The sequence below is a fragment of the Ranitomeya imitator genome, chromosome 4, assembly GCF_032444005.1.
Source record: "Ranitomeya imitator isolate aRanImi1 chromosome 4, aRanImi1.pri, whole genome shotgun sequence".
NCBI lineage: Eukaryota > Metazoa > Chordata > Amphibia > Anura > Dendrobatidae > Ranitomeya > Ranitomeya imitator.
The window spans coordinates 102,768,610-102,789,841 of NC_091285.1; the positions used below are offsets into that span (position 1 = coordinate 102,768,610).

The window sequence follows — 21,232 nt, forward strand, 5'->3', positions numbered from 1 at the left end:
TCCACACTGCCAAAAGTACCAATACCTGGTTTAGAAACAAACAGTATCACTGTGCTTGATTGGCCAGCAAATTCTCCTGACCTTAACTCCATTAATATTGTCAAGAGGAAGATGAGAGACACCAATCCAACAATGCAGACAAGCTGAAGGCTGCTATCAAAGCAACCTGGGCTTCCATAGCACCTTAGCAGTGCCACAGGCTGATTGCCTCCATGCGGTTATTGATGCAAAAGGAACCCTGACAAATATTGAGTGCATTTACTGAACACATTTAAGTAGGCCAACATTTCGGATTTTAAAATAATTTTTTCAAGCTGGTGTTATAAAGTATTCTAATTTACTGAGATAATGACTTTTGGGTTTTCATTGGCTATAAGCCATAATGATCAACATTAACAGAAATAAATACTTGAAATAGATCACTCTGTGTGCAATCTAAGTGTCACTTGGTCTGTCAGTATATACACATCTTTTCTGATAGGTCACAGAGGCTGCAACACCATTAGGAAACATGCACCACTAACCAAGCAACACAATGAAGACCAAAGAGGTGTCTAAACAAGTCAGAAACAAAGTTGTTGGGAAGTACAAGTCAGGGTTGGATTATAAAAAAAAAATAATGATCCCTGACTATCCCCTAAAGCTCCATCAAATCCAAATAAATTATCATCAAATGAAAAGAGCATGGTACCATAACAAAAGTGTCAAGAGTGGGTCACCCACCAAAACTCTCAGCTTGGGTAAGAAGGGCATTAATCAGAGAGGCAGCACAGAGACCAAAAGAGATTCTGCAGTAACTGCAGAGTTCCCAAGCAGAGACTGGAGTATCTGCCCATAAGACCAAAATAAGCTGTACACTCCATAGAGGTGGCCTTTATGAATGAGTGGGCAGAAAAAAGCCTTTACTTACACACTTAAATTTAATTTTAAGACTCATTTTAAGTTGGCCAAAAGACATGTGGGAGGCTTCCCAAATGTTTGGAGGAAGGTGCTGAGGTCAGATGAGACCAAAATTGAACTTTTTGGCCACTGTTGTGAATTCTGTGGTCAAGCTCCCTCTTGTGGTCATGAGTGGTACTTCGGCTGGTTCTGTCCATGAGCTTCCTCTGGTGGATGTGAGTGGGGCTGTGGCTTCTGAGTTTCCTTCCTCAGGTGACGAGGTTAAGTCGTTAGGTGCTGCTCTATTTAACTCCACCTAGTTCTTTGTTCCTGGCCTCCAGTCAATGTTCCAGTATTGGTCTTGCTCTCTCCTGGATCGTTCTTGTGACCTGTCTTCCCTGCATAAGCTAAGTTCTGCTTGTGTTACTTTTGTTTGCTATTTTTTCTGTCCAGCTTGCTATATTGGTTTGTCTTGCTTGCTGGAAGCTCTGGGACGCAGAGGGAGCACCTCTGTACCGTTAGTCGGTGCGGAGGGTCTTTTTGTGCCCTCTGCGTGGTTGTTTGTAGGTTTTTGTGCTGACCGCAAAGCTATCTTTCCTATCCTCTGTCTGTTCAGTAAGTCGGGCCTCACTTTGCTAAAATCTATTTCATCTCTGTGTTTGTATGTTCATCTTAACTCACAGTCATTATATGTGGGGGGCTGCCTTTTCCTTTGGGGAATTTCTCTGAGGCAAGGTAGGCTTATTTTTCTATCTTCAGGGCTAGCTAGTTTCTCAGGCTGTGCCGAGGCGCCTAGGTCTGGTCAGGAGCGCTCCACGGCTACCTCTAGTGTGGTGTGATAGCATTAGGGATTGCGGTCAGCAGAGTTCCCACGTCTCAGAGCTCGTCCTATGTTATTAGTAGCTATCAGGTCATTTTCTGTGCTCTTAACCACCAGGTCCATTGTGGTTCTAAATCACCAGTTCATAACAGTACTGGAGGCCCAAAGTACTAATGCTTCTCAATAGAGGGAAAAGAGAAGTTCTGAGACCATTTTTTTTTCTCTGCACTGTGTTTTGTCTTTCTTTTCCCCTAGACATTTGGGTGGTTCAGGACACAGGTGTAGTGATGGACATTAAGGGCCTGTCTTCTTGTGTGGATCATCTCACTGCAAGAGTACAGAATATTCAAGACTTTGTGGTTCAGAATTCTATGTTAGAACCTAGAATTCCTATTCCTGATTTGTTTTCTGGAGATAGAGCTAAGTTTCTGAGTTTTAAAAATAATTGTAAACTATTTCTGGCTTTGAAACCCCGCTCCTCTGGTAACCCAGTTCAACAAGTTAAGATCATTATTTCTTTATTACGTGGCGACCCTCAAGACTGGGCATTTTCCCTTGCGCCAGGAGATCCTGCATTATGTGATATTGATGCGTTTTTTCTGGCGCTCGGATTGCTCTATGATGAACCTAATTCAGTGGATCAGGCAGAGAAAAATTTGCTGGCTCTGTGTCAGGGTCAGGATGAGGTAGAGATATATTGTCAGAAGTTTAGGAAGTGGTCTGTGCTCACTCAATGGAATGTGTTATGGCTGGCAATCAGGCAACACAGCGTGCAGTAATCAGCGCACATACAGAGATCTGGCAAAAACCCAAAACAATAGGACGAGCTCTGAGACGTGGAATCTCTGTAGACTGCAGTACCTGAACTGTCCTCACACAACTGGAAGCAGCAGTGGATTGCGCCTATCACTACCTATGCAACTCGGCACTGCCTGAGGAGCTGACTAGCCTGAAGATAGAAATACAAGCCTGACTTACCTCAGAGAAATACCCCAAAGGAATAGGCAGCCCCCACATATAATGACTGTTAGCAAGATGAAAAGACAAACGTAGGAATGAAATAGATTCAGCAAAGTGAGGCCCGATATTCTAGACAGAGCGAGGATAGCAAAGAGAACTATGCAGTCTACAAAAAACCCTAAAACGAAAACCACGCAAAGGGGCAAAAAAGACCCACCGTGCCGAACTAACAGCACGGTGGTGCACCCCTTTGCTTCTCAGAGCTTCCAGCAAAAGATAATAACAAGCTGGACAGAAAAAACAGAAAACAAACTAGAAGCACTTATCTAGCAGAGCAGCAGGCCCAAGGAAAGATGCAGTAGCTCAGATCCAACACTGGAACATTGACAAGGAGCAAGGAAGACAGACTCAGGTGGAGCTAAATAGCAAGGCAGCCAACGAGCTCACCAAAACACCTGAGGGAGGACGCCCAGAGACTGCAATACCACTTGTGACCACAGAATTCACAACAGTACCCCCCCCTTGAGGAGGGGTCACCGAACCCTCACCAGAACCCCCAGGCCGACCAGGATGAGCCACATGAAAGGCACGAACAAGATCTGGGGCATGGACATCAGAGGCAAAAACCCAGGAATTATCTTCCTGAGCATAACCCTTCCATTTGACCAGATACTGGAGTTTCCGTCTAGAGACACGAGAATCCAAAATCTTCTCCACAATATACTCCAATTCCCCCTCCACCAAAACAGGGGCAGGAGGCTCCACAGATGGAACCATAGGTGCCACGTATCTCCTCAACAACGACCTATGGAATACATTATGTATGGAAAAGGAGTCTGGGAGGGTCAGACGAAAAGACACCGGATTGAGAATCTCAGAAATCCTATACGGACCAATAAAACGAGGTTTAAATTTAGGAGAGGAAACCTTCATAGGTATATGACGAGAAGATAACCAAACCAGATCCCCAACACGAAGTCGGGGTCCCACACGGCGTCTGCGATTAGCGAAAAGCTGAGCCTTCTCCTGGGACAAGGTCAAATTGTCCACTACCTGAGTCCAGATCTGCTGCAACCTGTCCACCACATAATCCACACCAGGACAGTCCGAAGACTCAACCTGTCCTGAAGAGAAACGAGGATGGAACCCAGAATTGCAGAAAAATGGAGAGACCAAGGTAGCCGAGCTGGCCCGATTATTAAGGGCGAACTCAGCCAACGGCAAAAATGACACCCAATCATCCTGGTCAGCGGAAACAAAACATCTCAGATATGTTTCCAAGGTCTGATTGGTTCGTTCGGTCTGGCCATTAGTCTGAGGATGGAAGGCCGAGGAAAAAGATAGGTCAATGCCCATCCTACCACAAAAGGCTCGCCAGAACCTTGAGACAAACTGGGAACCTCTGTCAGAAACAATATTCTCAGGAATGCCATGCAAACGAACCACATGCTGGAAGAACAAAGGCACCAAATCAGAGGAGGAAGGCAATTTAACCAAGGGCACCAGATGGACCATTTTAGAAAAGCGATCACAGACCACCCAAATGACAGACATCTTTTGAGAAACGGGAAGGTCAGAAATGAAATCCATCGAAATATGTGTCCAAGGCCTCTTCGGGACCGGCAAGGGCAAAAGCAACCCACTGGCACGTGAACAGCAGGGCTTAGCCCTAGCACAAATTCCACAGGACTGCACAAAAGCACGCACATCCCGCGACAGAGACGGCCACCAAAAGGATCTAGCAACCAACTCCCTGGTACCAAAGATTCCTGGATGACCGGCCAGCACCGAACAATGAAGTTCAGAGATGACTTTACTAGTCCACCTATCAGGGACGAACAGTTTCTCGGCCGGACAACGATCAGGTTTATTAGCCTGAAATTTCTGCAACACTCTCCGCAAATCAGGGGAGATGGCAGACACAATGACTCCTTCCTTGAGGATACTCGCCGGCTCAGATAACCCCGGAGAGTCGGGCACAAAACTCCTAGACAGAGCATCCGCCTTCACATTTTTAGAGCCCGGAAGGTATGAAATCACAAAATCAAAACGAGCAAAAAATAACGACCAACGGGCCTGTCTAGGATTCAAGCGCTTGGCAGACTCAAGATAAGTAAGGTTCTTATGATCAGTCAAAACCACCACGCGATGCTTAGCACCCTCAAGCCAATGACGCCACTCCTCGAATGCCCACTTCATGGCCAGCAACTCTCGGTTGCCCACATCATAATTACGCTCAGCAGCAGAAAATTTCCTGGAAAAGAAAGCACATGGTTTGAACACTGAGCAACCAGAACCTCTCTGTGACAAAACCGCCCCTGCACCAATCTCAGAAGCATCAACCTCGACCTGGAACGGAAGAGAAACATCAGGTTGACACAACACAGGGGCACAGCAAAAACGACGCTTCAACTCCTGAAAAGCTTCCACGGCAGCAGAAGACCAATTAACCAAATCAGCACCCTTCTTGGTCAAATCGGTCAATGGTCTGGCAATGCTAGAAAAATTACAGATGAAGCGACGATAAAAATTAGCAAAGCCCAGGAATTTCTGCAAACTTTTTAGAGATGTCGGCTGAGTCCAATCCTGGATGGCCTGAACCTTAACCGGATCCATCTCGATAGTAGAAGGGGAAAAGATGAACCCCAAAAATGAAACTTTCTGCACACCGAAGAGACACTTTGATCCCTTCACAAACAAGGAATTAGCACGCAGTACCTGGAAAACCATTCTGACTTGCTTTACATGAGACTCCCAATCATCTGAGAAGATCAAAATGTCATCCAAGTAAACAATCAAGAATTTATCCAGATACTCACGAAAAATGTCATGCATAAAAGACTGAAAAACAGATGGAGCATTGGCAAGTCCGAACGGCATCACCAGATACTCAAAATGACCCTCGGGCGTATTAAATGCCGTTTTCCATTCATCTCCCTGCCTGATTCTCACCAGATTATACGCACCACGAAGATCAATCTTAGTAAACCAACTAGCCCCCTTAATCCGAGCAAACAAGTCAGAAATCAATGGCAAGGGATACTGAAACTTAACAGTGATCTTATTAAGAAGGCGGTAATCAATACACGGTCTTAGCGAACCATCCTTCTTGGCTACAAAAAAGAACCCTGCTCCCAATGGTGACGACGATGGGCGAATATGTCCCTTCTCCAGGGACTCCTTCACATAACTGCGCATAGCGGTGTGTTCAGGTACGGACAAATTAAATAAACGACCCTTAGGGAATTTACTACCAGGAATCAAATCGATAGCACAATCACACTTCCTATGCGGAGGAAGGGCATCAGACTTGGACTCTTCAAATACATCCTGAAAGTCCGACAAGAACTCTGGGATGTCAGAAGGAATGGATGACGAAATAGACAAAAATGGAACATCACCATGTACTCCCTGACAACCCCAGCTGGTTACCGACATAGAGTTCCAATCCAATACTGGATTATGGGTTTGTAGCCATGGCAACCCCAACACGACCACATCATGCAAATTATGCAGTACCAAAAAGCGAATAACTTCCTGATGTGCAGGAGCCATGCACATGGTCAGCTGGGCCCAGTACTGAGGCTTATTCTTGGCCAGAGGTGTAGCATCAATTCCTCTCAACGGAATAGGACACCGCAAAGGCTCCAAGAAAAATCCACAACGTTTAGCATAATCCAAATCCATCAGATTCAGGGCAGCGCCTGAATCCACAAACGCCATGACAGAATATGATGACAAAGAGCACATTAAGGTAATGGACAAAAGGAATTTGGACTGTACAGTACCAATAACGGCAGAGCTATCGAACCGCCTAGTGCGTTTAGGACAATTAGAAATAGCATGAGTAGAATCACCACAATAGAAACACAGTCTGTTCAGACGTCTGTGTTCGTGCCGTTCTACTTTAGTCATAGTCCTGTTGCACTGCATAGGCTCAGGCTTACTCTCAGACAATACCGCCAGATGGTGCACAGATTTACGCTCGCGCAAGCGACGACCGATCTGAATGGCCAAGGACATAGACTCATTCAAACCAGCAGGCATAGGAAATCCCACCATTACATCCTTAAGAGCTTCAGAGAGACCCTTTCTGAACAAAGCCGCTAGTGCAGATTCATTCCACAGAGTGAGTACTGACCATTTTCTAAATTTCTGACAATATAGTTCTACATCATCCTGACCCTGGCATAAAGCCAGCAGATTTTTCTCAGCTTGATCCACTGAATTAGGCTCATCGTAAAGCAATCCCAGCGCCTGGAAAAATGCATCAATATTACTCAATGCAGAATCTCCTGGTGCAAGAGAAAACGCCCAGTCCTGTGGGTCGCCGCGCAAAAAAGAAATAATAATCAAAACCTGTTGAATAGGATTACCAGAAGAATGAGGTTTCAAGGCCAAAAATAGCTTACAATTATTTCTGAAGCTCAGGAACTTAGTTCTGTCACCAAAAAACAAATCAGGAATCGGAATTCTTGGTTCTAGCATCGATTTCTGATCAATAGTATCTTGAATCTTTTGTACATTTACAACGAGATTATCCATTGAGGAGCACAGAGCCTGAATATCCATGTCCACAGCTGTGTCCTGAAGCACTCTAATGTCTAGGGGAAAAAAAAGACTGAAGACAGAGCTAAGAAAAAAAAATGATGTCAGGATTTCTTTTTTCCCTCTATTGGAAATCATTGAATTGGCTCCTTGTACTGTTATGGCTGGCAATCAGGCAACACAGCGTGCAGTAATCAGCGCACATACAGAGATCTGGCAAAAACCCAAAACAATAGGACGAGCTCTGAGACGTGGAATCTCTGTAGACTGCAGTACCTGAACTGTCCTCACACAACTGGAAGCAGCAGTGGATTGCGCCTATCACTACCTATGCAACTCGGCACTGCCTGAGGAGCTGACTAGCCTGAAGATAGAAATACAAGCCTGACTTACCTCAGAGAAATACCCCAAAGGAATAGGCAGCCCCCACATATAATGACTGTTAGCAAGATGAAAAGACAAACGTAGGAATGAAATAGATTCAGCAAAGTGAGGCCCGATATTCTAGACAGAGCGAGGATAGCAAAGAGAACTATGCAGTCTACAAAAAACCCTAAAACGAAAACCACGCAAAGGGGCAAAAAAGACCCACCGTGCCGAACTAACAGCACGGTGGTGCACCCCTTTGCTTCTCAGAGCTTCCAGCAAAAGATAATAACAAGCTGGACAGAAAAAACAGAAAACAAACTAGAAGCACTTATCTAGCAGAGCAGCAGGCCCAAGGAAAGATGCAGTAGCTCAGATCCAACACTGGAACATTGACAAGGAGCAAGGAAGACAGACTCAGGTGGAGCTAAATAGCAAGGCAGCCAACGAGCTCACCAAAACACCTGAGGGAGGACGCCCAGAGACTGCAATACCACTTGTGACCACAGAATTCACAACAGGAATGAATGTGCGCTGTCAGCAATTTTCAGAAAGGGTCTCTCTGAAGCCCTTAAGGATGTCATGGTGGGATTTCCTATGCCTGCTGGTCTGAATGAGTCTATGTCTTAGGCCATTCAGATCGATCGACGTTTACGTGAGCGTAAAACTGTGCACCATTTGGCGGTATTATCTGAGCATAAACCTGAGCCTATGCAATGTGATAGGACTTTGACCAGAGCTGAACGGCTAGAACACAGACGTCGGAATGGGCTGTGTTTTTACTGTGGTGATTCCACTCATGCTATCTCCGATTGTCCTAAGCGCCCTAAGCGGTTCGCTAGGTCTGCCACCATTGGTACGGTACAGTCGAAATTTCTTTTGTCCGTTACTTTGATCTGCTCTTTGTCATCCTATTCTGTCATGGCATTTGTGGATTCAGGCACTGCCCTGAATTTGATGGACTTGGAGTTTGCTAGGCGCTGTGGGTTTTTCTTGGAGCCCTTGCAGTATCCTATTCCATTGAGAGGAATTGATGCTACGCCTTTGGCCAAGAATAAGCCTCAATACTGGACCCAACTGACCATGTGCATGGCTCCTGCGCATCAGGAGGATATTCGCTTTTTGGTGTTGCATAATCTGCATGATGTGGTCGTGTTGGGGTTGCCATGGCTACAAGTCCATAACCCAGTATTGGATTGGAAATCTATGTCTGTGTCCAGCTGGGGTTGTCAGGGGGTACATGGTGATGTTCCATTCCTGTCTATTTCATCATCCACCCCTTCTGAGGTCCCAGAGTTCTTGTCGGATTACCGGGATGTATTTGATGAGCCCAAGTCCAGTGCCCTACCTCCGCATAGGGATTGCGATTGTGCTATCGATTTGATTCCTGGTAGTAAGTTTCCTAAAGGTCGACTGTTTAATTTGTCTGTGCCTGAGCACGCCGCTATGCGGAGTTACGTAAAGGAATCCTTGGAGAAGGGTCATATTCGCCCGTCGTCATCGCCATTGGGAGCAGGGTTCTTTTTTGTTGCCAAGAAGGATGGTTCGTTGAGACCTTGTATTGATTACCGCCTTCTAAATAAAATCACAGTCAAATTTCAGTACCCCTTGCCGCTGCTGTCTGATTTGTTTGCTCGGATTAAGGGGGCAAGTTGGTTCACCAAGATAGATCTTCGTGGTGCGTATAATCTTGTGCGTATTAAACAGGGCGATGAATGGAAAACAGCATTTAATACGCCCGAGGGCCATTTTGAGTACCTGGTTATGCCATTCGGGCTTTCCAATGCTCCATCAGTATTTCAGTCCTTTATGAATGACATCTTCCGAGAGTACCTGGATAAATTCCTGATTGTATACTTGGATGATATTTTGGTCTTCTCGGATGATTGGGAGTCTCACGTGAAGCAGGTTAGAATGGTGTTCCAGGTCCTGCGCGCGAATTCTTTGTTTGTGAAGGGGTCAAAGTGTCTCTTTAATGTTCAGAAGGTTTCATTTTTGGGTTTCATTTTTTCCCCTTCTACTATCGAGATGGACCCTGTTAAAGTTCAGGCCATTTATGATTGGACTCAGCCGACATCTCTGAAGAGTCTGCAAAAGTTCCTGGGCTTTGCTAATTTTTATCGTCGCTTAATCAATAATTTTTCTAGTGTTGCTAAACCGTTGACTGATTTGACCAAGAAGGGTGCTGATGTGGTCAATTGGTCTTCTGCTGCTGTGGAAGCTTTTCAGGAGTTGAAGCGTCGTTTTTCTTCTGCCCCTGTGTTGTGCCAGCCAGATGTTTCGCTCCCATTCCAGGTCGAGGTTGATGCTTCTGAGATTGGAGCAGGGGCTGTTTTGTCGCAAAGAAGTTCTGTGCCTTCTTTTCCAGGAAGTTTTCGCCTGCTGAGCGTAATTATGATGTTGGCAATCGAGAGTTGCTGGCCATGAAGTGGGCATTCGAGGAGTGGCGTCATTGGCTTGAAGGAGCTAAGCATCGCGTGGTGGTCTTGACTGATCACAAGAACTTGACTTATCTCGAGTCTGCCAAGCGGTTGAATCCTAGACAGGCTCGTTGGTCGCTGTTTTTCTCCCGTTTTGACTTTGTGGTTTCGTACCTTCCGGGCTCTAAGAATGTGAAGGCGGATGCCCTGTCTAGGAGTTTTGTGCCCGACTCTCCGGGTTTGCCTGAGCCGGCCGGTATTCTCAAAGAGGGGGTAATTTTGTCTGCCAACTCCCCTGATTTGCGGCGGGTGCTGCAAAAATTTCAGGCTAATAGACCTGACCGTTGCCCAGCGGAGAAACTGTTTGTCCCTGATAAATGGACGAGTAGAGTTATCTCTGAGGTTCATTGTTCGGTGTTGGCTGGTCATTCTGGAATCTTTGGTACCAGAGATTTGGTGGCTAGATCCTTTTGGTGGCCGTCTCTGTCACGGGATGTGCGTTCGTTTGTGCAGTCCTGTGGGATTTGTGCTCGGGCTAAGCCCTGCTGTTCTCGTGCCAGTGGGTTGCTTTTGCCCTTGCCGGTCCCGAAGAGGCCCTGGACACATATCTCTATGGATTTTATTTCGGATCTCCCCGTCTCTCAAAAGATGTCGGTCATTTGGGTGGTTTGTGATCGCTTCTCTAAGATGGTCCATTTGGTACCCTTGTCTAAATTGCCTTCCTCCTCTGATTTGGTGCCATTGTTTTTCCAGCATGTGGTTTGTTTACATGGCATTCCGGAGAACATCGTTTCTGACAGAGGTTCTCAGTTTGTTTCGAGGTTTTGGCAAGCCTTTTGTGCTAGGATGGGCATTGATTTGTCTTTTTCCTAGGCTTTCCATCCTCAGACAAATGGCCAAACTGAACGAACCAATCAGACCTTGGAAACATATCTGAGATGTTTTGTTTCTGCTGATCAAGATGATTGGGTGTCCTTTCTGCCTTTGGCTGAGTTCGCCCTTAATAATCGGGCCAGCTCGGCTACTTTGGTTTCACCGTTTTTCTGCAATTCTGGTTTCCATCCTCGTTTCTCTTCAGGGCAGGTTGAGTCTTCGGACTGTCCTGGTGTGGATACTGTGGTGGATAGGTTGCAGCAGATTTGGACTCATGTGGTGGACAATTTGACATTGTCCCAGGAGAAGGCTCAACGTTTCGCTAACCGCAGGCGCTGTCTGGGTCCCCGACTTCGTGTTGGGGATTTGGTTTGGTTGTCGTCTCGTTATATTCCTATGAAGGTTTCCTCTCCTAAGTTTAAGCCTCGTTTCATTGGTCCGTATAGGATTTCTGAGGTTCTTAATCCTGTGTCTTTTCGTTTGACCCTTCCAGCTTCTTTTTCCATCCATAATGTATTCCATAGGTCATTGTTGCCAAGATATGTGGCACCTGTGGTTCCATCCGTTGATCCTCCTGCCCCGGTTTTGGTTGAGGGGGAGTTGGAGTATATAGTGGAGAAGATTTTGGATTCTCGTATTTCGAGACGGAAACTCCAGTACCTGGTTAAGTGGAAGGGTTATGGTCAGGAAGATAATTCCTGGGTCTTTGCCTCTGATGTTCATGCTGCCGATCTGGTTCGTGCCTTTCATTTGGCTCATTCTGGTCGGCCTGGGGGCTCTGGTGAGGGTTCGGTGACCCCTCCTCAAGGGGGGTGTACTGTTGTGAATTCTGTGGTCAAGCTCCCTCCTGTGGTCATGAGTGGTACTTCTGCTGGTTCTGTCCATGAGCTTCCTTTGGTGGATGTGAGTGGGGCTGCGGCTTCTGAGTTTCCTTCCTCAGGTGACGAGGTTAAGTCGTTAGGTGCTGCTCTATTTAACTCCACCTAGTTCTTTGTTCCTGGCCTCCAGTCAATGTTCCAGTATTGGTCTTGCTCTCTCCTGGATCGTTCTTGTGACCTGTCTTCCCTGCATAAGCTAAGTTCTGCTTGTGTTACTTTAGTTTGCTATTTTTTCTGTCCAGCTTGCTCTATTGGTTTGTCTTGCTTGCTGGAAGCTCTGGGACGCAGAGGGAGCACCTCCGTACCGTTAGTCGGTGCGGAGGGTCTTTTTGCGCCCTCTGCGTGGTTGTTTGTAGGTTTTTGTGATGACCGCAAAGCTATCTTTCCTATCCTCGGTCTGTTCAGTAAGTCGGGCCTCACTTAGCTAAAATCTATTTCATCTCTGTGTTTGTATGTTCATCTTAACTCACAGTCATTATATGTGGGGGGCTGCCTTTTCCTTTGGGGAATTTCTCTGAGGCAAGGTAGGCTTATTTTTCTATCTTCAGGGCTAGCTAGTTTCTCAGGCTGTGCCAAGGCGCCTAGGTCTGGTCAGGAGCGCTCCACGGCTACCTCTAGTGTGGTGTGATAGGATTAGGGATTGCGGTCATCAGAGTTCCCACGTCTCAGAGCTCGTCCTATGTTATTAGTAGCTATCAGGTCATTTTCTGTGCTCTTAACCACCAGGTCCATTGTGGTTCTAAATCACCAGTTCATAACAGGCCACCAAGTTAAACGCTATGTCTGGCACCGACCAAACCAACCCTGCTCCTCACCCCAAGAACAACTATTCTACAGTGAAACATGATGGTGGCAGCATCATGTTATGGGGATATTTTTCAGCAGCAGAGACAGGGAAAATGGTCAGAGTCAAGGGGGAAATGGATGGTGCAAAATACAGGGGTATTCTGGAGCAAAACCTGTTTGTCTGTTGGTGTTTTGAGACTGGGACAGAGGTTCACCTTCCAACAAGACAATGATCCAAAGCATACTGCTACAGCAACACTCAAGTGGTCTAAAATATAATGTGTAAATGTTTTGGAGTGGCCTAGTCAACGCCCAGAACTTAATCCAATTCAGAATCTGTGGTCAGACTTGAAGATTGCAAAAAATCTCAGTGGCAAGATGTGAAAAGCTCATAAAGTCTTATCCAAAGCTACAAGCAGCTATAATTGTGGCAAAAGGAGGCTCTACAAAGTACCGGTAATGACTTTAGGGGTGCTGAATAGTTATTCACAAAGAAGTTTTCAGTTAATTTGTCCAATTTGTTGTTTGCTTCACAATAGAAAGAAAACCAAATATTCACAGTTGTAGACATGTTATTAACTTGAACTGATGCAAACTCTAAAAAAAAAAACTGTGAAAATCCAGGTTGTGAGGTAGCAAAACAAAAAATGTCAAGGGGTGAAAACTTTCACAAGCCACTATATCAATAAAAATAAAAGCTCACAACACTGAAAACATTTCCTCCCATATCATATTGATTTGTCTTTTTTGTGAACTTTCAAAAATCTAAAAAAAATCTAAAAATAGCTTACATGTTGATTATATGATGGATAAATGTCTACAACGTTTACTGCCCAAATGTAATTTTGGAATAACAAACACATTAGTACTACTTACCCTTTTCAAGAAAATTGCATTTACAATGGTACTGGGTCATGTTATTTATATTGTATTTCCAGTTAACTGGAAAGTCATCAGCAAGGTTTAGCATCTTTTTCACAGCATCATAAATGAAAATGCAGCTTATTAATGCACAAAAACTTTCTTCTGTAAAACGAGTGAAATATTGAACCAAGTAAGCAGCATTGGTGGCAACCAAAATTAGGCAGTAAAATGCCACCCAGAGTCCAATCCAAAGTCTAAATTCTAAGTATTCCAAATTGTAGTCTCTGAAAAAGAAAAACTTAATGAACAATATGTACAAAACTATTAGAAAGTTTAGGTTTTACGAAAACAAACAGGTACATGCATACAATAAATAGATGTGTACATTTGCAACAGGCATGACTTTCATGACATTTTCATTTGTGATTATGTTAAATGGATTGTCCAGTGCATGTATAATGATGGCCCAACCTTAGGATTGGTCATCAATGTCTGATAGGTGAGGGTGCGATACTTGATACACCCAGCTGTCATCTGTCCTCGATGCTGACGGAAGCTGTATATGCTGAGATATGGAGCTGCACAGCACAGCTCCATAAAAGGAATATTGGTCACAGCCAGGAACTGCAGATCCACCCACTATATGAATCAATAGTGCATGGACATGCAGTACCCAGCTGAAGCCTCTATGCAATTATAATATGTAGCACTCAGCACATCAAGCCACCACTTGCACCAGGAACAGCTGATCGGCTGGGGTGCCAAGTATTGCACCCTCACTGATCAGATATTGATGACCTATACATAAGCCTCAATAAAAATTGGACACCTCCTTAAAAATATTCCTACTAGAAAGAATAAGAATGCTGGAAAGTGCCCAGTTACTATATATTTTACTTAGGTCAATGGGCTTGTCATTTTACTCTTAATTGCCATCTCTATTATAATTATGAATGACTATTTTACATTGTGCTGCATCTAGAAAAATATATTACACTTGCATTTTACTTGTCCAAATAGCAAGCCCCCAGATGTTTACAAAGTTTAGTTATTTATTCTAAAGAAAGTTTGGTAAAGGAATCAGAGTATAATTCCACATGATTGAACAATATCTCAAGTATGCTAATGTTTGCTTGAAGCTAAAAATGATAGGTTATTATATTTGACATTGCCCAGCAAAAAAATGGTAGCTCAGTGGTTTACAATGCAGCGCTGAGGTCCTACGTTCATATCCCACCAAGGACAACTGTGACGATTCATAGATAAAAAGCGAAAAGTGGACCCTCTGGACCATGACGTCGAACCCCTCACGGACAAGCTGACGAGATGGACCGCACCCTATACAGAGAGAGTTAGGGGCAGGCCCGCGAGGGACTATCGTCACGGAAGCTAGAGGATCAAGGTGGAAAAAAGGGGAAAATAATGGACTAGCGATGACAGCAGGAACTCAGGATAGATGGGAACTGCAGAGACGAGGGAGCTGATAGAAACACTATGGTGACACAGAGACTGGCGGGAACATTACAGAGACACAGAGGCTGACAGGAGCAAGGCAGGGACACAGGAGCAGAGTAGGTGCCACAGAGAAACAGGAACTGATGGAAACATGGCAGGAACACAGAAAACAGGCAAGGCACTGTAGAGAAAAGAAGAGACCCAAGGTCAGAGGGCAAGGAACGCACAGAGACCACGGGCGGCCAGAAGCACTTGATTGCACAAATGAACATCAGGCACTGAGTAGCGTCAGGAAGCGGTTTACATATTAGCGTGGGAGACACTTCCAGGTTACAGTCCTCCAGGATGACGGAGAGGACGGGAAGGAGCGCCAGCAGGGGAATTAGAGGTGCGTATGCGCAGAGCTGAATGCGGCGTGCACCCGACGAGCTGCGGAAGCCGGGAGCAAGTGCTAGAGAGGAGCCGCGCCAGGACGCAGCTTATGTGGATTTCTACAGGGTACCCTGCTTTAATCTCACAACCTGAGGTCATATTAATAAGGTATTAAGACTGTAAGCCCAATAGGGACAGTGATGGAGTTGTCTATTAAACATTGTGGAAATTAATGGTGCTATGTAAGTGAGTAATAAAAATAAATATCATTCTATCACCTTACCAGTAGAAAACATTTGCGTGATTTGAGTCTATCACTTGGTTTTGCTCCTCACTAGAGTTGAGCGACTTTTACTTTTTTAGGATCGAGTCGGGTTTCGCGAAACCCGACTTTCTCAAAAGTCGGGTCGGGTGAAATCGGCAGATTATTGCAAAAAGTCGGGGTCGGCCGAAACACAAAACCCAATGCAAGTCAATGGTCAATGAGGAATCAAAGTCGGCAGTGAGTGGAGGACAGGAAAACACCTACAGTGTCCATTTTAATGCCAAAAACATCAATTCGTATTACTGAAGCTTGTCAATCTTAATTTACTTCATAATAATAGTTAGGCATTGAAAATAGGGTCTCATTTGGCTAAAGTTGTGGGGGGTAGGGCTGGCTCAAGATTTTCGTGGGCCTGGGAAACGCGGAATACATCACGGCGGTGGAGCAGGGAGAGGTAAGTATTTCAACTTTGCAAGTGCTGCGATCCTGAACAAGCAGGGGGGGCCTACTAGTTGGCACTGGCACAGGGCCCCTCATAGTACGGCGGTGTGTTTGACAGCAGGCGGCGCCTCCCACTGCCACAGACACTTTTGCGTGCTATGAGGGGCCCTGTGCCAGTGCCAATGAGTATCCTCCCCCACCTGATGAAGGAACCTGCACTTTCATCTGCACCTTCCTCTTTGTCCGCGTGTAAGGTGGTATAGTATGCGGGAAGGGGAACCTGACTTTCAGCAGGGTCAGATTCTGGCTGTGCAGAGTGCAAGGGGAATGTAGTGGTCTGGGTCAATCTACCAGCAGACTCATCTAGCAGTGGCTGGCCAATGGGGAGGATGAGGAGGAAACACAGATATAGGCCCAAATAATAAAGTAGGCTAAATGCAGTTCAAAAGTGGTAACAGGACTAAACTAGCGGCATTGCTTTGTTCAGTGGAGGACAACTGTAATGAGTGGCAGACACAGTTAGTAGGCTCAAGTAATAAAGTGGGCCAAATGCATATCAAAATTGGTAACAGGAGTAAACAGGCGGCTCAGCTTTGTTCAGTGGAAAAGAAAAGCACGGAGCGGCAGACACTGTTAGTAGGCCCAAACAAGTAGGCCAAATGCAGTTTAACCCCCTTTCTGACCTCGAACGGGATAGTACGTCCGAGGTCAGAAGCCCCGCTTTGATGCGAGCTCCGGCGGTGAGCCCGCATCAAAGCCGGGACATGTCAGCTGTTTAGAACAGCTGACATGTGCCCGTAATAGGCGCGGGCAGAATCGCGATCTGCCCGTGCCTATTAACTAGTTAAATGCCGCTGTCAAACGCAGACAGCGGAATTCAATTACCGCATCCGGCCGGGAGGCCGGAAATGACGACATCGCCGACCCCCGTCACATGATCGGAGGTCGGCGATGCTTCAGTACTGTAACCATAGAGGTCCTTGAGACCTCTATGGTTACTGATCCCCGGCAGCTGTGAGCGCCACCCTGTGGTCGGCGCTCACAGCACACCTGATTTTCTGCTACATATCAGCGAACAGCAGATCGCTGCTATGTAGCAGAGTCGATCGTGCTGTGCCTGCTTCTAGCCTCCCATGGAGGCTATTGAAGCATGGCAAAAGTAAAAAAAAGTTAAAAAAAATGTGAAAAAAATTAAAAAAATATAAAAGTTTAAATCACCCCCCTTTCGCCCCAATCAAAATAAATCAATCAAAATAAAATCAAATCTACACATATTTGGTATGGCCGCATTCAGAATCGCCCAATCTATCAATTAAAAAAAAGCATTAACCTGATCGCTAAACAGCGTAGCGAGAAAAAAATTTGAAAAGCCAGAATTATGTTTTTTTGGTCACCACGACATTGCATTAAAATGCAATAACAGGCGATCAAAAGAACGTATCTGCACCAAAATGCTATCATTAAAAACATCATTTCGGCACACAAAAAATAAGCCCTCAACCGACCCCAGATCATGAAAAATGGAGACGCTACGAGTATCGGAAAATGGCGCAATTTTTTTTTTTTTTTTTTAGCAAAGTTTGGAATTTGTTTTCACCACTTAGGTAAAAAATAACCTAGTCATGTTAGGTGTCTATTAACTCGTACTGACCTGGAGAATCATAATGTCAGGTCAGTTTTAGCATTTAGTGAACCTAGCAAAAAAGCCAAACAAAAAACAAGTGTGGGACTGCACTTTTTTTGCAATTTCACCGCACTTGGAATTTTTTTCCCGTTTTCTAGTACACGACATGCTAAAACCAATGATGTTGTTCAAAAGTACAACTCGTCCTGCAAAAAATAAGCCCTCACATGGCCAAATTGACGGAAAAATAAAAAAAGTTATGGCTCTGGGAATGAGGGGAGTGAAAAATGAACACGGAAAAACGAAAAATCCCAAGGTCATGAAGGGGTTAATATCCGAAACAGGATGAAAATTGAGGCTCAGCTTTGTTCAGCGGAGGAGAACAACAAGCAGTGGCAAACACCCTTAGTAGACCCAACCAAACAAGTAGGCCAAATGCAGTTTAATATCCGAAACAGGATGAAAATTGAGGCTCAGCTTTGTTCAGTGGAGGAGAAAAGCAAGGAGCGGCAGACACCGTTAGTAGGCCCAACCAAACAAGTAGGCCAAATACAGTTTAATATCTGAAACAGGATGAAAATTGAGGCTCAGCTTTGTACAGTTGAAGGAGAACAACAAGCAGCGGCAGACGCCGTTAGTAGGCCCAACCAAACAAGTAGGCCAAAATGCAGTTTAATATCTGAAACAGGATGAAAATTGAGGCTCAGCTTTGTACAGTGGAGGAGAACAACAAGCAGTGGTAGACACCGTTAGTAGGCCCAACCAAACAAGTAGGCCAAATGCAGTTTCATATCTGAAACAGGATGAAAATTGAGGCTCAGCTTTGTACAGTGCAGGAGAACAACAAGCAGCGGCAGACACCGTTAATAGGCCCAACCAAACAAGTAGGCCAAATGCAGTTTCATATCTGAAACAGGATGAAAATGGAGGCTCAGCTTTGTTCAGTGGAGGAAAAAAGCAAGGAGCGGCAGACACCGTTAGTAGGCTGTTGTGAATTCTGTTGTTAAGCTCCCTCCTGTGGTCATGAATGGTACTTCGGCTGGTTCTGTCCATGGGCTTCCTCTGGTGGTTGTGAGTGGGGCTGCGGCTTCTGAGTTTCCTTCCACTGGTGACGAGGTTAATTCGTTAGCTGGCTGCTCTATTTAACTCCACTTAGATCATTGCTCCATGCCACCTGTCAATGTTCCAGTATTGGTCTAGTCCACTCCTGGATCGTTCTTGTGACCTGTCTTCCCAGCAGAAGCTAAGTTCCTGCTTGTTTTTCTCTTGTTTGCCAGTTTTCTGTCCAGCTTGCTATTTTGATTTTTGTCTTGCTTGCTGGAAGCTCTGGGACGCAGAGGGAGCGCCTCCGCACCGTGATAGGATTAGGGATTGCGGTCAGCAGAGTTCCCACGTCTCAGAGCCCATCCTATATTATTGGTGACTATCAGGTCATTCCGTGTGCTCTTAACCTCCAGGTCCATTATTGTCCTAACCACCAGGTTATAACAGTACAGGTGGCCCAAATTATTAATGCATCTCAATAGAGGGATAAGAGAAGTTCTGAGACCATTTTTTTTTCTTTGCAGTGTGTTTTGTCTCTCTTTTCCTCTTACCTCTGGGTGGTTCAGGATACAGGTGTGGATATGGACATTCAAGGTCTGTCCTCTTGTATGGATAATCTCACTGCAAGGGTACAAAACATTCAAGATTTTGTGGTTCAGAATCCGATGTTAGAGCCTAGGATTCCAATTCCTGATTTGTTTTTTGGGGATAGATCTAAGTTTCTGAATTTCAAAAATAATTGTAAATTGTTTCTTGCTTTGAAACCTCGCTCCTCAGATGACCCTGTTCAACAAATGAAAATCATTATTTCTTTGTTACGTGGCGACCCTCAGGACTGGGCATTTTCCCTTGCGCCAGGAGATCCGGCATTGCGTGATGTTGATGCATTTTTCCGGCGCTCAGATTGCTTTATGATGAACCAAATTCAGTGGATCAGGCAGAGAAAATCTTGCTGGCTCTGTGTCAGGGTCAGGATGAGGTAGAGATATATTGTCAGAAGTTTAGGAAGTGGTCTGTACTCACTCAGTGGAATGAATGTGCCCTGGCAGCAATTTTCAGAAAGGGTCTCTCTGAAGCCCTTAAGGATGTCATGGTGGGATTTCCCATGCCTGCTGATCTGAATGAGTCTATGTCTTTGGCCATTCAGATCGATCGACGCTTGCGGGAGCGTAAAGCTGTGCACCATTTGGCGGTATTATCTGAGCACAGACCTGAGCCTATGCAATGTGATAGGACTTTGACCAGAGCTGAACGGCAAGAACACAGACGTCGGAATGGGCTGTGTTTTTACTGTGGTGATTCTACTCATGCTATCTCTGATTGTCCTAAGCGCACTAAGCGTTTCGCTAGGTCTGCCACCATTGGTACGGTACAGTCGAAATTTCTTTTGTCCGTTACTCTGATTTGCTCTTTGTCATCCTATTCTGTTATGGCATTTGTGGATTCAGGCGCTGCCCTGAATTTGATGGACTTGGAGTTTGCTAGGCGCTGTGGTTTTTTCTTGGAGCCCTTGCAGTATCCTATTCCATTGAGAGGAATTGATGCTACACCTTTGGCCAAGAATAAGCCTCAGTACTGGACCCAAGTGACCATGTGCATGGCTCCTGTACATCAGGAGGATATTCGCTTTTTGGTGTTGCATAATCTGCATGATGTGGTCGTTTTGGGGTTGCCATGGCTACAGGTCCATAATCCAGTATTGGATTGGAAATCTATGTCTGTGTCCAGCTGGGGTTGTCAGGGGGTACATGGTGATGTTCCATTTTTGTCTATTTCGTCATCCACCCCTTCTGAAGTCCCGGAGTTCTTGTCGGATTACCGGGATGTATTTGATGAGCCCAAATCCAGTGCCCTACCTCCTCATAGGGATTGCGATTGTGCTATCAATTTGATTCCTGGTAGTAAGTTTCCTAAGGGCCGACTGTTCAATTTATCTGTGCCAGAGCACGCCGCTATGCGGAGTTATGTAAAGGAATCCTTGGAGAAGGATCATATTCTCCCGTCGTCATCACCATTGGGAGCAGGGTTCTTTTTTGTGGCCAAGAAGGATGGTTCTTTGAGACCTTGTATTGATTACCGCCTTCTTAATAAGATCACAGTCAAATTTCAGTACCCTTTGCCGCTGCTGTCTGATTTATTTGCTCGGATTAAGGGGGCTAGTTGGTTCACCAAGATAGATCTTCGTGGTGCGCATAATCTTGTGCGTATTAAACAGAGTGATGAATGGAAAACAGCATTTAATACGCCCGAGGGCCATTTTGAGTACCTGGTTATGCCATTCGGGCTTTCCAATGCTCCATCAGTATTTCAGTCCTTTATGCATGACATCTTCCGGGAGTACCTGGATAAATTCCTGATTGTATATTTGGATGGTGTTCCAGGTCCTTCATGCGAATTCTTTGTTTGTGAAGGGGTCAAAGTGTCTCTTTGGAGTTCAGAAGGTTTCATTTTTGGGTTTCATTTTTTCCCCTTCTACTATCGAGATGGACCCTGTTAAAGTCCAGGCCATTTATGATTGGACTCAGCCGACATCTGTGAAGAGTCTGCAAAAGTTCCTGGGCTTTGCTAATTTTTATCGTCGCTTCATCAGTAATTTTTCTAGTGTTGCTAAACCATTGACTGATTTGACCAAGAAGG

The 21,232-nt window shown here is 45.2% G+C and overlaps 1 protein-coding gene across 2 annotated transcripts in view; it reads right to left on the reverse strand.

Annotated features, from left to right (window-relative positions):
* The window catches only part of SLC4A9 (solute carrier family 4 member 9), an 859,184-nt gene that overhangs the window by 307,596 nt on the left and 530,356 nt on the right, over nt 1-21,232 (reverse strand). For both annotated transcript variants that reach the window (XM_069763883.1, XM_069763884.1), the window contains exon 11: nt 13,407-13,678. In XM_069763883.1, coding sequence (XP_069619984.1) covers nt 13,407-13,678 — 272 coding nt within the window. The remainder of the gene's footprint in view (nt 1-13,406; nt 13,679-21,232) is intronic.